Here is a 15,653-nt window from a genome sequence, read left to right on the forward strand (position 1 = left end):
AATCCAAAAGTAGAATCTGATGAAAACGCAAGACATGGTCAAGAAACTGGAGCCAGAGGGGAGAGGGGGAGAACATGCCATGGGTAAAACAGATATAAAGTCAAACAAAAGCTTAGTAATTCATAACTGTATCCAAACACCTATGATTAGTTCCAGTTCCTTTCCTCATTCTGATTTAGTGCCACTACTTCCAAACTAGGAAAAGCAACCCATTAACCTATGGCATTAAAGATAGTCCTCAACTTACAACCGGCTACTTAACAACTGTTCAAAGTTATGAGAGACTAAACAAAGAGTTACTCATCCTCAAAATTATGACTGCCGTTTTCTCCACCTCACAGTCATACAATTGTATTTGGGGCATTTGGCAACTGGCTCACATTTACAACTGATTGCAGCATCTTGAAGTCACATTTTACAACTTTTTTTTTTGCTGTTTTCCAGCAAGAAAAACATCCATTCTATAAGCTGGATCTGGACTTGTGGCCACATGATTCGTTTAACAACTTCAGGGAGTCACTTAACAATGTCATCAAAATGGCTGCAAAATCAAACCCAGTCACAACAACTTACAATCAAAATTTCAGGTTCCATTAGGGTTGTAAGTCAAGGACTACCTGTATGACTAACCCTATTAGTATAGGCGTCCCCAACCTTTTTGGTTTCGCAGACCAGTGGTGGTGGCAGTTTTGGTGGGAGGGGAATGGTTTTACATGTCAACCTAAATCCAGCACATGTGCAAATAAAGCTTCACGTGCTCACCCACTGCTTCAGCAGCCCAGCTCCCAACAGGCCACAGCCCAATAGCAGGCCACAGCCCAGAGGTTGGGACTCCCTGTATTAGTATGTCCCATATATTAGTCACTTTTCCTTGCTATCTCAGTTGTTCTAGCCTGAGCTATAACTTTACCATCTCTTCTTTTCTCACATTATTGTTCTAAAATAGGTGTCTGTCTCCAGAAAATTCAGCTAGATTATATTTGAGGAAGGAAGGGAAAAAAATAGACAATCCTGGTACTTAGAAATGAAACCCTGGTTTGAAGATAAACTTCTTTCAATTCTTCAGCAACCATCAGGCACAATCATCTTTAGAGTTTGGTATACATTGTATATTGATTATGTTTAAGAATGCATAGGAAAATATACAATAATTGTATACGAAAAAGTATTTATCTTTTCAAAATGTACCAGCTTGAATAATTAGATTTCTATGTACTTGCCTAGGAAGCATGAAATTCTCTGCCTTTAAAAAAAATGTCAAAATGTTTCAGCATAAGAAAGATACCCAAGGTACTCAATCTCCCTTAATATTTGTAAATACGTTGCTTGTTAATTTTCATTTTTAAAAACCCTTAAGTGGTTCTAAAAATTTCAAATTAACTGCAACTTTGATTACTGTGCACTTTTTTTTAACCTTAGGACCTGAACCATCAATCTAGTAGATGAATAGTTTCATAATATAACTAGGCTAGTTGCATAGACCACCTTTGTTAAGTAATTTATATTTATTGTTCTCCTTATATGACCTGACTTCAAAAGATTATAGATTATAACAGAAGTTATATTCTGAAAAATATTTTTATCTAAGTAAACCATAAGCTTTTGCATGTCTTCTTAACAAGAAGACTATTATACTATTAACTTGCATTCAACAATCCCTTGGCTGATGTACTCTCTACTTTTTTTCATGTAGCCTCTCAGTCTTCTTCTCCATGATTGGTGAATACTCTTCAGCAGACTAGAGGGCACATTGAGTGTAGAATGAAGAAAAAAAAAGTTAACTATCATTACCAAAGCAGCAAATGTTTATTTAACCCATTCTGCAGATATTCCATGTAACATCAGATTTAACTAACATGCCACTGACTCTGTACACCTACATATTTCTTCCATATAAATTTACTTCCTGCAATAAATTGTCTCAAGTATTTGAGATAACAAACATATCAATATTAAATAATCTGCTATTCACTCAGGGTATTTCTGGGCACTATGTGGTTTACCACTGTCAAAAACTAAGATGACAGGTCTTTGTTCACATACAGGTATGCCATTTCGTGTATGTGTGGTTATTCATTTAACTCTCATGTTCATTACAATTTTGATAGGTACTCTTTCTATTCACTGACCACAATTTGGTAGATTTTAAAGTCATTCATTGGGGAAATGCCTCTACAGTATATCCTTGTACTGCAATGGACTTTTATCCATCACTTAATAAAGAATAGAAAAGGCTTTTAGAAAATGCATATATTACATAAATTCATTCTCAAAAAAGTGTTCAGTACTGTATGCCCAAAATTTGGAAGAGACATTATTATTGTAATGTTATTATATGTAACATTATTGCATCAATATTTATTGTTTACTTTATTACTTTTATTAATGCACACACTATTGATTTTTACTACTGTATTCTTTTCTTACTATATTACTGCATTCTTTTCTTTCAACTGAAATCTTTTCTATACAGATTGAGCTCTGATTCAATAATAGCAAGGGCATAGTACAATGTATTGGGAACATTTTGAAGGTCTAACTCAAATAATTGTTTTCAGACATAAACTTTTCAGTAGAAGGAGATAAATCATACGATGTGGCTGCATAAATTAATCCAAATTAATCTATTTAGTGTATTAATGTAGAGTCTTGTTACGCCTCTGTTCATGTAGCTGAGGGCATATTTCTTAACTTCCCTCTACATACGCACATAAAATTTCTGATTACTCCTAAGACTTCCTCACATAGCACAGCCAATTTTTCAGGGACTTTAGGAATCTACAGAGAGAAAAGTTGAAGTACGGAAGTCCATTTCATTAATGTGAATATTTCAGTCATGAAAAAAAGTTGAGAATCAAATCAGAAATACATTTTAGGAACATAATGTAGTTTTGTATTCATTTTTATAAAATGACAAGACTGTGAATGCTCCAATTGCAAAGAACAAAGAAAAAACAAAACTATACAGACAATAGGAAGCGTCCCAGTTCAGCACAAACTTGAATATTTCACTCTACTTTTAACATCTGAAAAACAGCAATTCCTAAAACCTTGTCCACATCTGTGAATGCAAGTAACATATTTTCTACTATAAATAAAATTTTAGTTAACAAGATGAGGTAAAGTAAACCTACTTCAGTTTCTCTGCATTTTCTCAAGGTCTGAAAATTGGTAATGTGACAGATCCATCTCATTTTTCTTAGTGATGTTTTTATTATTCTTTCACTCAATTAAAGCAGAAATGGATATTGCATCTTCTGAATGTATAATTGTTATTGTAATCTGTTTTCTATCATTGCTTGGGAAATTGGTCCAAAACAACATAAACTATCTACAGCCTCAAAATACAAGTCATTTTTTTACTACAATACTTAAGGAGACATCTATCATGGTATTCAGCTCATATGCAAGGATTACGATAAAAAAGTTATTTGTAAATTGGGGAAATACATTATGAAAGGCACCTTTTACTGCATAGTAATGCATAACCCATAAATGAAAATTTTATTCCTTTAGCAAGTACCATATAAAGTATCAAATCTTAGAAACAAGCATATTAAGTTGTGACATAAATGAACATTTTACATAGGTTATTCACAGAGTATGCTACGTTATTGGTCAAACTCCAAACAGCAATTATTAAGAAAAAAAGATCTAAATACAAAACCTAATCCAAAATATTTATACTGACTAAATTTCTACCTAAGATTTATTGTTAAATACAGTATTTAGGCAGTGTATGAAGTTTAGGACATAAGTCTATATTTATTCCAGTATATACTAGGCCTACAGCTAGGATATTATTTTGTTGTGTCATAGTAATCAACTAATAATAAAACTCTCAAATACCTACTGTATTCCAAAAGGAAGTATTAAATTCCAGAAGATTTATTTAGAGCTAAATACGCGTAAGATTTCTACCTAAACTAGATATCCTTTATATATAAATCTCAAGGCCAGCTTTGCTTGATATAATAAATAGCTAATAATGAAATGACTAAAAATAAGCTTCATTTATTAATGACTCTATTTAATTAAAATGAAGGGTGAATACCATAGTATTAATTTGCATGAGAATCTTTTTTAGAATTAACATATTTCATTTTGGCAAAACAATGTATTTCTATTGATTCACTAATAGACTTCAAATATACAGGCTTTGGCTATAATTCTCAGCAATTTTATTTGGAATCAAATTTCTTTTCATAGTAGCACAGAATTGTATAAATCGTATTCCATTATTAGTTTGCACAGATTGGTTGATTTGCACTATTTGTAGTCCATGCAAGCAATTTAAACTGTACATGGATATACTTTCATATGGATGAATACATGAATAGGACAGCGAAAAATATAAAACAGTAATTCCAAAAGGAATAAGTATAAGCAGCAAATAAAAAGTTGAGGAAGGTGCCAGAAAATGTTATACTGCTTTAAGTATCACAAAGTTGCTGACATTTTACTTTCCATGTACAATGAATGCAAAAGAATCATAAATTAAGACATAGATTCCCCCAAGCAGCCAATCAATTTTTGAAAGTATATTGTGGGTGCTCCCACAAAATGGCTATAGGATTTGTCTATTCATAAAATGGTAACACTGAGAATATATTCTATTTCAAAATAGTTATTTAGAAAAAAGCTATCTGCCATTCCCTCCAAGATAAAGCCTATTGTCTCTTTTTAGTTTGGGTCTTTACAGGGCAGATGGGTACACTTTCAAAACCCTTGTAGCTGGTCATTATTTCATTTTTAAAAACTGAAGTGATCTAGCAAGTTTGGGGAGCACCACTTGTAGGAATATTGGTAATACTAAGATAAAAGGCATTTTGCTATTGTTTTAAAGTTTTTCTATATGTTTATCCTTAAAATTAATTTGTCCTCTGCTCAGATACAAAAATTACCAGATGGAGATTATAGTCTTATTACCACAAGAAACCAGTATGGATATATTAGAACATTTTCTAATGAAAGCTCAAACTGTTACCTACAAAGCATATAAAAAAGCATGACATCAAACAGTCTGTTCATCAAATGATTGCAAATTACTTATAGATCAATTTATATCTTCCTTTTGCCCACTCTACTCCATAAAGATGGTTGGGGAACCATCTGTAGTAAATTTGAAGTCGTGGCAAAGGAAGAACAAGAACTAGGCAAATTCCTATGGCATGAACAAGTCTTACATTAAACATGGTCCCTGTTGTTAGCAAATAAACTTCCATTCAAGACTGTTAATTTCTAACAATACAGCATGCTTTAATCCTTTAGAGTTAAAAAAAACATGGCTTAATTCCCATTTTTACTGAGGCATACAAAAACAATCTTTCCTGATCACAAGCAGTACTATATTTCTATGTTTATTGCTTTTTTTTAGGGACCACTACAGCATTCAACATGGCTACATTCATGTGTTTCATGGTATATTCAATGTGTCCTATAAGGTGACTGGATTAATCAAAACTATCTGCATACTATTTTTATCAGAAATATGTTTTTAAAAATACATATACTAAGAAAACATAAAGCAGTCTCATGATTTACAGGATAATTATCAAAAGCATGTAGTCATTTCATAATACATTGCTGATGAAATAACTTATATGTTGAATCTTTGTTTTTACAGTGTACAAATTTTCACTGAAGTCTTTATATTATTCTACTATTTGTTCTTGGTGAGCAGTTAAAGAACTTAAATTTTAAAAAAGGACTCCAGAATACAATATATTTAGAAAATAATTGTAAAGTACAAACAAATAGAATACAATTTATTTATAGCGAAACGCGGGATTGTGACATTTTTCACAATAATCACATAGAACAGATATAAATTTTATTGAAGACAAAGGTATTAAGTACAATATGAAATATTTAAATCCCATAAATTTAAGCCTAATTTTCTTTTATACTAAATACATTCTCACTTTTTGTTTTTCAGTTTTTCAGAATTCATCCTGAAGCTCATGTTTATCAGCCATATATATAAAACTGATAAAATAGCTTAAGATAGGCTTTTCATATGATAAGCATTTCAAAATGCTCGAATTTAAATATCCTAATGCTACATTTCAGTTGTTGCAGGAAATACATACACATCATTAAGTAATAATTACACATTACTTATCTAAATTAGAGTTGCAGAAATCAAGTTTCCAAGATATTTGCATGTGTATATTAATCATTAATTTTGTTTTAAGTATTAGAAAATATAACATACCAACAATAGGCACGTATTTCTATATTTATGCATTTAATACAGAAAAAGGAGCAGAACTGATCGTAAAATTGTCTTTCCAATTTAACTAAATTTACTTTCAAATGATACAATATTTCTCCCTAATTTCAAATAATTTTATTGTTGGAAAAAACATGTATTATTAATACAGTAAAAGCAAAGAAACGTCTCCCTTCTCAAAAAACATCATTAATTGTAATCTTTTTTGAGGGATAGTATAATTCATGTACCTCAGTGATTTTTTTTAATGTTTTTAAGTAGTTCCAAAATAAATATTTAAATATTTAACACTCTATGATGAATGCTTAACTTAAATATCGTGGGAAAATTCAGCATGGCAAAGATAATTAAATATATTTCTCTGAAATCATCAGCTTCTCAAATGTTTGTCAGTTGTGGCTTTGGGTCTTAAAACAGAGTTTCACTTATAGAATGTCTTCCTATGAAACTGCATCTGTTTCTGTGGAGTTTATACAGTAGGAACCAATTAAAATAAGATTGATTCATCATTATCTCAGAAGGAAAAAAAGAGTTACATTTTAAAACAGACACCATGGTTCAAAGTCAATATTCTCCAGAAAGATAATGCTTTCAATTCTTCTTTCACTCAAACATACATACAAGAGTCGTACCAGAAACCTAATAAGGATTTTCATACAATGCATTTAGTTTTAATAGCAGAAGATGTTGAGGTTTAATATATAGAAGTACTACAAAACAATTACCAGCCTTTCCGCCAGCAAATAACTCTTATCAATTTTAAGTCAGTTAATATTATTTTAGTTGTAATTAAGTAATGCTGAATAACTCACATTTAAGAGTAAAATTTTCCAAATCTTAATTTACAGGTATTCCCAACTGTAGCACTTCCTCTAGAAAATGCATTTCTAATTATAACAATGCATTATTTATTATTAAATAAACATTTACTGATTCATTGGTTACTATATCAATTGGTTATTTATTAGGTTTATTATATTGCATATTTATTAACCGGACTTATTTATTTTACTAGAATCAGGAAAAGTTTTTTTTTATTTCTTTTCAAATAATTTTATGTTTTTATTTTTAGCTTTTGGAAATAATAAATTAATTCATTATCAACTCAGAATATTTATTTATTTATTTATTTATTTATTTATTTATTTATTATTTATTTATTATTTTTATCTCACCTTTATTATTTGTATAAACAACTCAAGGCAGCAAACATACCTATTACTCCTTCCTCCTTCTATTTTCCCCACAACAATCCTGTGAGGTGAGTTGGGTTGACAGAGAGCAACTGGCCTAAAGTCACCCAGCCAGCCTTGATTTTGCTATTAAAATAACACTTCCCTGTCTCTGAATGTCTTCACATAAATGAGTAAGGTTGACAAAATAATACAACTTCCTAGACACTTTTCCCTCCCCTTAACTTTCAGCTGAAGTTATTTCAATTTCAGCTCAAGGAATTTACACTACTGAAACATATGTCTTACACTAATATTAATAAATCCATATTTACCCAAGTTAAATATTACATTAGACATACGTTAGATGATATAGAGAAATGCATATACTGCATGCATCTACATAACAGCTTTTCAGCCAATAAATTCTCCTACCCATCATTTTAAAAAGCAATTGTCTTAAATGTATGCCTTTCTGCAAGAGTGAAGGACAAAGTTTTCATCTGTAACAAGTCTAACTGCATGTAGTTCACTAGGAAACAAATCAGCGCAACATTCTACCAGGTACTTAAAAGCAAGAACAGGGAATGAACTGAAACAAATTTGTACGACAAATCTTATTACTTTAATAGAACTTACTTCCAAGTACATATTTTTCCTTTTTCACAGTTTAAAAGAACGCTATCAAATATGCTTATTTCAGAAAGAAAGAAAGAAAGAAAGAAAGAAAGAAAGAAAGAAAGAAAGAAAGAAAGAAAGAAGGAAGGAAGGAAGGAAGGAAGGAAGGAAGGAAGGAAGGAAGGAAGGAAGGAAGGAAGGAAGGAAAAAGTAGTATCACAAGTTTAAATACTATATAACTATAATGTCCTATGGATACTTTTTCCAATGAAGTCATCATTTCTAAGCAAGTACATTCTATTTAGAACTGCATTCTATTTAGAATGCATTCTCACATCCACTTTTAGAGTTAAGGCTGGATTCCTTGTTTTTTTCTTTCATTACACAGACTTTGTTATTAAGTTTATGTAATGGCACTGAACATTCTCCTCTTTAACAAGCTAATCTTTTTGTCTTTGAAGCAAATCAACAAATTGCATTACAACTCATGTTGAAACCCGTCAAAATTATGACTTTATGTAAAATATTTCAGAAGATGTGTTCCAAAATTATGTAAAAAACCAATCCCAGGTTCTTTATTGGATTATATCGTATGCTCATTCTGAATATAGAATTGCATAAACTTGAAACCAAAAGACCAAATTCTGAAACCCACAAAAGAGCTATATTCTTATGAGAAGACAAAAAATATTGAGAAAGTTGACTCCAAAAGCACATCTCAATGTTCAATTAAGTTATAAATTCTGATTTCTTAAAATATTCAATTTCTAACTTACTTAACAGCTTATTACTCCCCAATTATTTTGAAGATTTTAATACTGACTATTAACACTGTAAAACAAACAGATTGTACAATATTTTAAACTGATATTGCATTTAAAAAGCACTACCAGTTCAGGATTATGCAAACCACATATATTCCAAAAGCAAGCAATAATAAAAATGTCACAATCACTAAAACTAGATTACTTTTCTATCACATTATACAGTATTTCATACACAGATAAAGCAATACCAACAGGAGAAAAACTGAAAGTTCAGCACTGTAGTGTTATCACCACTCAGTTGCAAAAATAACTTATTTTTGAGAAAAGTATGTTAACAAATGTCATCAGTACTATCCCATTAACACATTCAAACACACACACACTACTATAGATTCCATCTTAATGTTTCAGCAAAAAGTTAACTGCTGATTTTCCCCTCATGACCCTTGCAACAGTAATAAAAGATGTGCCCAGTTCTATTACATACAGCATTAATCTTGGTAACATGAAGATTTTAGCAATGACATGCTAGGTCTTAAAACAAAAACTGGAATCCTATTTGGGACTAGGCAACTTTGAATTCATTAGGCAAACTGTATAAGCTTGAGATCCTGATCTGAGGTTTAAGGCCGCAACCTAATGTTCATTTACTACAGAGTAAATGTAATGGGATATATTTTTCAATCATATATCATATTGGATCACTAGCTATTTTATTAAAACTTGAAAAAAGAACTTTGCATTTTCCTTTAAGCCAGTTTGAGAAATATATAACTACACTGAATAAAATAGGCTGGGTTCCAGCCTAGATATCCTTAGAATACAACTACTAAAAAGAATGGCATTTAAGTTAGTTATGACACCACTCACTGATTTCACTGGACTGATTTCAGTAAATATCAGTATGACTGGATCAGGCCTTCAATATTTTTATCATCTATGTTAAAAAAAATACCATATCTGACTGAACATGTGAACTATATGATATACTAAACTTTGAGATATATTGAGAAACTACAAGTGTTACTACTTTTCATTCAAGCATTCACCCACTATATAACGGTTTAAGCAAAACCTACACTTTCTGAATCAGTCTAAAAAAATACATCAGATTGATAATGTGTGCATTTCAGCCTCATAATACAACTCAAGAAACTGGATGGGTCAAGTATGAAAATAGCATAACGTGTCAACTTCAGATCTAGGTACTCTTTTTCTTAGATCGGATGGCATGTTATGCTATTTTTCTGTATTTTAACTTAGGAACAAAATAAGAGACTTAATTTTAAGGCAGCTTAGCGATTTTTACAGACCTCATTTCTAAAATAATGAGATGAAGATCACCGTCTTATTAAGGTTTTAAAACACTAATAAAGGATAAATGTACATAAAAACTGACAAGTCACGAACAGATAATTTTATTCAGCATTTTTAGAAATCTGAGTTTCCTGGCCATTAATCGTCCCTTTCTTTTCTTCAAAATCCTTATGGAGCAAATTAGTAACTGAGAGAGGACGCCAATTCTAGTAAGTGAATGTTACCCAGCAGGGATATAAAGCTGTCAACACCCCAGAGCTCTTGCTTGCTTTAACCTCTCTCCCAGGCGTCATATGTATTTTAAAGAGATATTTGCTTTTTTCTCCCACAGACTTACTATAAATCCTGCCAATCATGAACATATCACAGCATTTCTGTTTTATTACATAGATGGTTAAAACAGAGCATCTAGGAATTGCAGGAAGTGCTAGAATACCAGAAGAAGGGGGAGGGAGAGGGGGAAAAGCAGCAGCTAATCTTGACTAGTTCTACTGAAATTAATACTGTAAAGGACAAGAAGTGTTAACTGAAAAACATATGATTTGCCACTAGCAGCAAAAGTTTTCTGCAATCTACATTCTCCAAATAAAAATTCAAAAAAAGAATAAGTCCGTCTTCATAGATATGCATCTTGACATAACTAATGTTTTAATCTTAGGTCTGCACAAATAATAATTGGAGGGATAAAGAGGAGAGTGTGCTTTAAAATCGTATGGGAAGTATCAATGGGCTTTTTTGTTTTCCCCAACAAAAATAAGATAATTACAGTCTGGTGATCCTTAAAAAAAAACTACAGTACTATTTTAAGAAGTTGTAACTTTCCTAAATTATGTATTATTTTTAAAACTGTCATTATACTTGGACAGTCTCAAGACATCTTTTTATTGTTTTACATACCAAATATTCCTTCAGTGTAGCTAGATTCCTTAGTTTACTCCTTTCTCTAAACCGCTTTCCTTTTCTGTTATAATTTACTATCTTCAAATCTATAGAATTCAGATTAAACATGTTGTAATGCACATGGCAGAATTTATACTGTGCAGCAATTTATTTTACAAAATGGGTATCTTTAGAAATATTGGGTTGTATTGTAATTAAAAGGATATATTTATTCTATAAAAATGTACTATTTGAAGCAAGGCAATCTTCTATATGCTTAATTCTACAGGCAGATTTGTTGATCGTTTTTACAAAGTAAACTTTTTAAGTACAATAATAATGAAGATTTTCTAAGACAGAAAGTTTTACAACAGCTAAAATAAAATTTACATCAATTTTATCTATCATCCACTTCCTAAGATGGTCTAATTTTACTATTTTAATACTTAACTGCCTTCAGTACAATAGAATTAAGAATGATTTTTGAAATTATTCTTAGTGCCTTCATTCAATTGGTAACAGGTGCTACAATTACAAGAACCTGCATGAAACAGAACGTTAATACCATAATAGTTTGTTAATTTAAAACAATTAGCGTTGCATGAAAATATAAGTTCTTAGAAGAAGACACTGAGAAATGAAAGCCTTCACAAAGAAATGAATAAAATCCTGTCTCTTGCCATGCTAATATTATTACCATTTGTTGAGAATTTTTGTGGCAAAACCCTATAGTAGTAAGGCAACATTTGCAACTCGTCCAAAGTATTTTTAAAAAATTAAAAACCTATCAGTCCGCAATGTATTTAACAGATCACCAGAAAGCAACAATGCAAACTTACAAACATTTCCTCAAAATGAATGTTCTTAACTTGTCCTGATCTCCCCCACAGCTCATTTTGAAACAGTTGCAAAAAGTGTAGCAAGCAACAAATCAATAACTGTTATTACTTTCAGAGTTTTCTACAACTTATTTTTTTCTTATCTCGAAGGTCACAATGATAAGAATGCTATAAACAACATTCATCAAAGCTCTGAAGCCACTGAATATTTTTTATCCAGTACAAAAAAAAATATTTAAATTACCTAAGAATATATAAATAACTAAAATGGAGGACAAGGGAGAAAGAATGAGAGACAGATAAAGGAAATCTCAAGATGCAACTTTTCAGTAATCTTTTAGCAATTACTAATGTCTACTAAACAGGGAAAGCTAAGAACAGACGCAAAATGGTTAAACTGTGAAAAAGGGTGCAATGGTGCTATACCGTACTTTTCTTATCAAAGAACCCAGTATTTGTAAAGACATCCATTTTTTAATAAACTGCCGCACGGTAAAAATGCTGCCATGTGCTTTACAACATGCTTTATATTTAAGAGAACTATGTGTTCGCCATTATTATCTCTTTTACTTTAGAAATTTCACACAAAGATGACCTTTTTATAATATCCACCTCCAAACCTAAAGTGATTGAAGTGAAAGATGAAGGAGCTATGACATTCAAAAATGAAATCTTTAAACTAACTGAACTGCATGTTAAAGGTTTTTAATTGTTAATTATTGAAATGGCATCATTAAAAATGTAAAATTATATAAAGCACATGAGGTATCTTTAAATATAATATCCAAATGACATAAGATTTTTAAAATAGATATATAATTCTCCACAAAGCAAAATAAACTTAGTTTTTCCTAAGAAAGTAAAGAAATGATTTGGCTTATATATTTATTTGCATTATATTTTACTTAGTGACACCAAACTATTATTTCTAAGTGGATTAGGATTATAGGTTTAGAAGGCCACCTGAACTTCTAAACTACATCTCACAAAACTCAGCTGAATTAAACTAAGAACAGATAAAGAAACAATACACCAATTCCCTCTGAGTTTTTGTGACAAGTGAGACCCAAGGTAAAGGCTTATATTTATCTTCATATTCTTAATTAGTAAAATTTGTACACTATTTGGGGACATTAAATTGACCTAAGATATTATCCTAAAATGGATTTTGAAATGACTTTTTTCACATTTTAAACATTTGGAAATCCTTCTAAGAGAGAATAAAATATAATGTAAATTGTGACATGCATAGAAAGCGTCTAACAAAAATAGAGAATTCTTGGGACTAAATTAAGTGCCCCCTTTAATATAGTTTACTTAATATAAGCTATTTCAGCATAAATAAATAAAAACTACATCCGGGCTAGATACTTTGACATTGGTCCAGATATAGATATATAACTATTTAGAAGATAATGACAAGTATTCTTAAATAAAAGAAAATCTAAATTCTTTTTATGTATTCTGTTAATAGTAAGTCAAATTGTTTAACAACTTTAAGCATTCCAGGAAAAAGAAGCCACTCTCTACATCAACATAAAGGAGTTAACTCCACATATAAAATGGCAAAGTGCCCAAAATATGCCACTTTCTACATAAGCCACTTTATTTAACCATAATGAGCCTATTGGTTACTGATGAGAGACATCAGTTAAAGTGAGGCATTAACTGTCTGCCATTGACTTTCTTTCCGTAATCTTACACCAAGACGCACAAGCTATGCCAACCTGAACCCTGAGACCTTGTGCTATTATAACTCAGCCGCCAGACTGTTATGCATACATTAGTTCTGCTAGGTTTGTTACCTCCCACTGATTTGGTGACAGAACCATTGAGCCTCCCTCTGGCTCCCATAGGGCTGCCATTCTGTTCAAGCCTGGCCACCTTCACCGGGGGAGGACCTTTGACATCAGGGCTGCCGCTCCCTCTCTCTGGGCTATCCCTTAAGCAGGGACTCTCACTTCTCCGATCCATATTACTCTGAGTTGGAGACAACGTTCCCACAGGCAGGTCACAATAAAATGAGCAAGGACCTAAAACAGAAAGAGGGAGGGGGAAAAAACAAGAAATAACCATTTCAGAAGCATCCAAATCCACTGTGTCAGTTAGTTACATCTACATTTAACAAGTAGGGTGCTTCAAGCAGAAATAACGGCAGCTGCACAGCACAGGAGAGCTAACCAGAACGTTCTGGTTTTGCACCTGATTTCTTAACATCTTCCTATGCTGCCTGGGGTACCCTCGGCTAACAAGCACCTACACAGTATCTTTCAGAGAACTTGATTGTTCATTTAACTTTGGCTTTATAAACTTTACTATTATCAGAACTATTTACCTGTGCCAGTTTCTCTTTTGGAGAAAGAATGCAATTTATCAAAGCTATGGACTCGGCAAACAAATGTGTTAATAAGAAAGTCTAAGCTTTAAAAGAGCTAATGCATTTCAGATACAATAACCCATGAACCAATATAGTCATCCAGTTAGATAGCCAAATATGCATTTCAAGATTGGTCCTACTCTGGATAAAGTATGAAGAAATAAGCAGCAAACATATAACGCCAGCTAAAAGTACTTAAAAATGTAGCCCCACTTTCAAACTATTAAACAAGATTTTTAAAGCAGCATATATTTGCTATCTTTTCCGTTTGTAAACACTTGCTAAATAATGGTGTTAGGCTAACCTTTCATTCTTCTGTTGATTTGCTTTTTGTTTTGCAAAGAAAAAATAGTTTTGCTCAGAAGGAAAAAAAGAACATTTTTCCTCAAGTGTTACCCCTTATATGCCTACAATCCTAGAGCCGATTAAGAATTTTGTGCTGAAATGCTATCTCAAGCAGATTGCGTTTTCAAGCTTCAGTACACAACGTAGGGGTGGGGGAGACAGCATAAGAGCGATTTACACAGAAACAAATAAAATGGAGTGTAACATATCACACTGAAACTTCAACCTTAAGCAACTCAAGTCAGTTACTAAATTTCTATTAAGCCAAATTATTTGGTTTCGAGCAGGCGTCTTCCATCATCTTTCGGAACTACCGCGACAAGTTCAGCTAAGCTTTCCAGGAGTACTTACTGCTTATATTCTGTCCGTAACTTGGCTGACTCGGGCTCCGTCCATGGATCAAAAGTAGAGAATCCAGGATGGAAAGTTTTCTTGGCTCCTTTTGCTACGTTATTTTCTTCTTTGCCTTTTTTTCCCGCTTCTCCCCAGTACCCCACCCCACTGACGCCTTAAGATGGGGAGGGGGGGTATTATTATTATTTTTTTCCTTTTTTCCGTTCCCGAGTTAGGATACCTGGTCGTCCCTTGCGCCTGAAACGGCTCGACGCTTGGAGGAAAGAGCTCTTCCTAAAAGGGCACCCGAGGTGGCAACTGGAAGAGAGGTGAGACTTCTGGGATCGGGAGGGAAGGAGGCGGGGGGGGGAACGGGGGGCGGTTTCTCAGCCCTTCGGCAAAAAAAGGGGGGAAAATAAGAGGGGGAGGGGGAGGGGGAAGCAAAGGGGGTGGAGAGGCTGTTTCCGAAGAGGGACACTCTATCGAACTAGCGGCGGCGGCGGCAGCAGAAGCCGGTGCTCTGATCACTGGTAAGCCGCGAGCTGCGCCCGATGTGTCACTTTCAATCTCTCCCCTTTCCAGCCAGCATAAGCAGCCGCGGCGGCGGCGGCAGCAGCAGCAGCAACACGAGGGATTCGCCAGAGAGGAGACAAATGATTATTAGTTGCGTTGAGTCATCAGGCAAAGTGAGTCCTTTCTGGGATTGTCCTTCTTTGCTTTGGGAATTTTGGGGGTGGTGGTGGTGATGGTGGTGATGCCTTCTTTTTTCCC

At 32.9% G+C, this 15,653-nt stretch overlaps 1 protein-coding gene across 1 annotated transcript in view; it reads right to left on the bottom strand.

Annotated features, from left to right (window-relative positions):
• Positions 1-15,039, bottom strand: part of SATB2 (SATB homeobox 2) — a gene marked incomplete at its 3' end in the record, with an annotated part of 136,010 nt that extends 120,971 nt beyond the window's left edge. Inside the window, exons 1-2 of the mRNA XM_083368134.1 lie at positions 14,901-15,039; positions 13,633-13,860 (exon numbers count right to left, since the gene is read on the bottom strand). Coding sequence (XP_083224260.1) covers positions 13,633-13,801 — 169 coding nt within the window. The 5' untranslated portion in view covers positions 13,802-13,860; positions 14,901-15,039. The remainder of the gene's footprint in view (positions 1-13,632; positions 13,861-14,900) is intronic.
• Between the last annotated feature and the right edge of the window lie 614 nt (positions 15,040-15,653).

This window comes from Vipera ursinii (genome assembly GCF_947247035.1).
Source record: "Vipera ursinii genome assembly, chromosome: 1".
NCBI lineage: Eukaryota > Metazoa > Chordata > Lepidosauria > Squamata > Viperidae > Vipera > Vipera ursinii.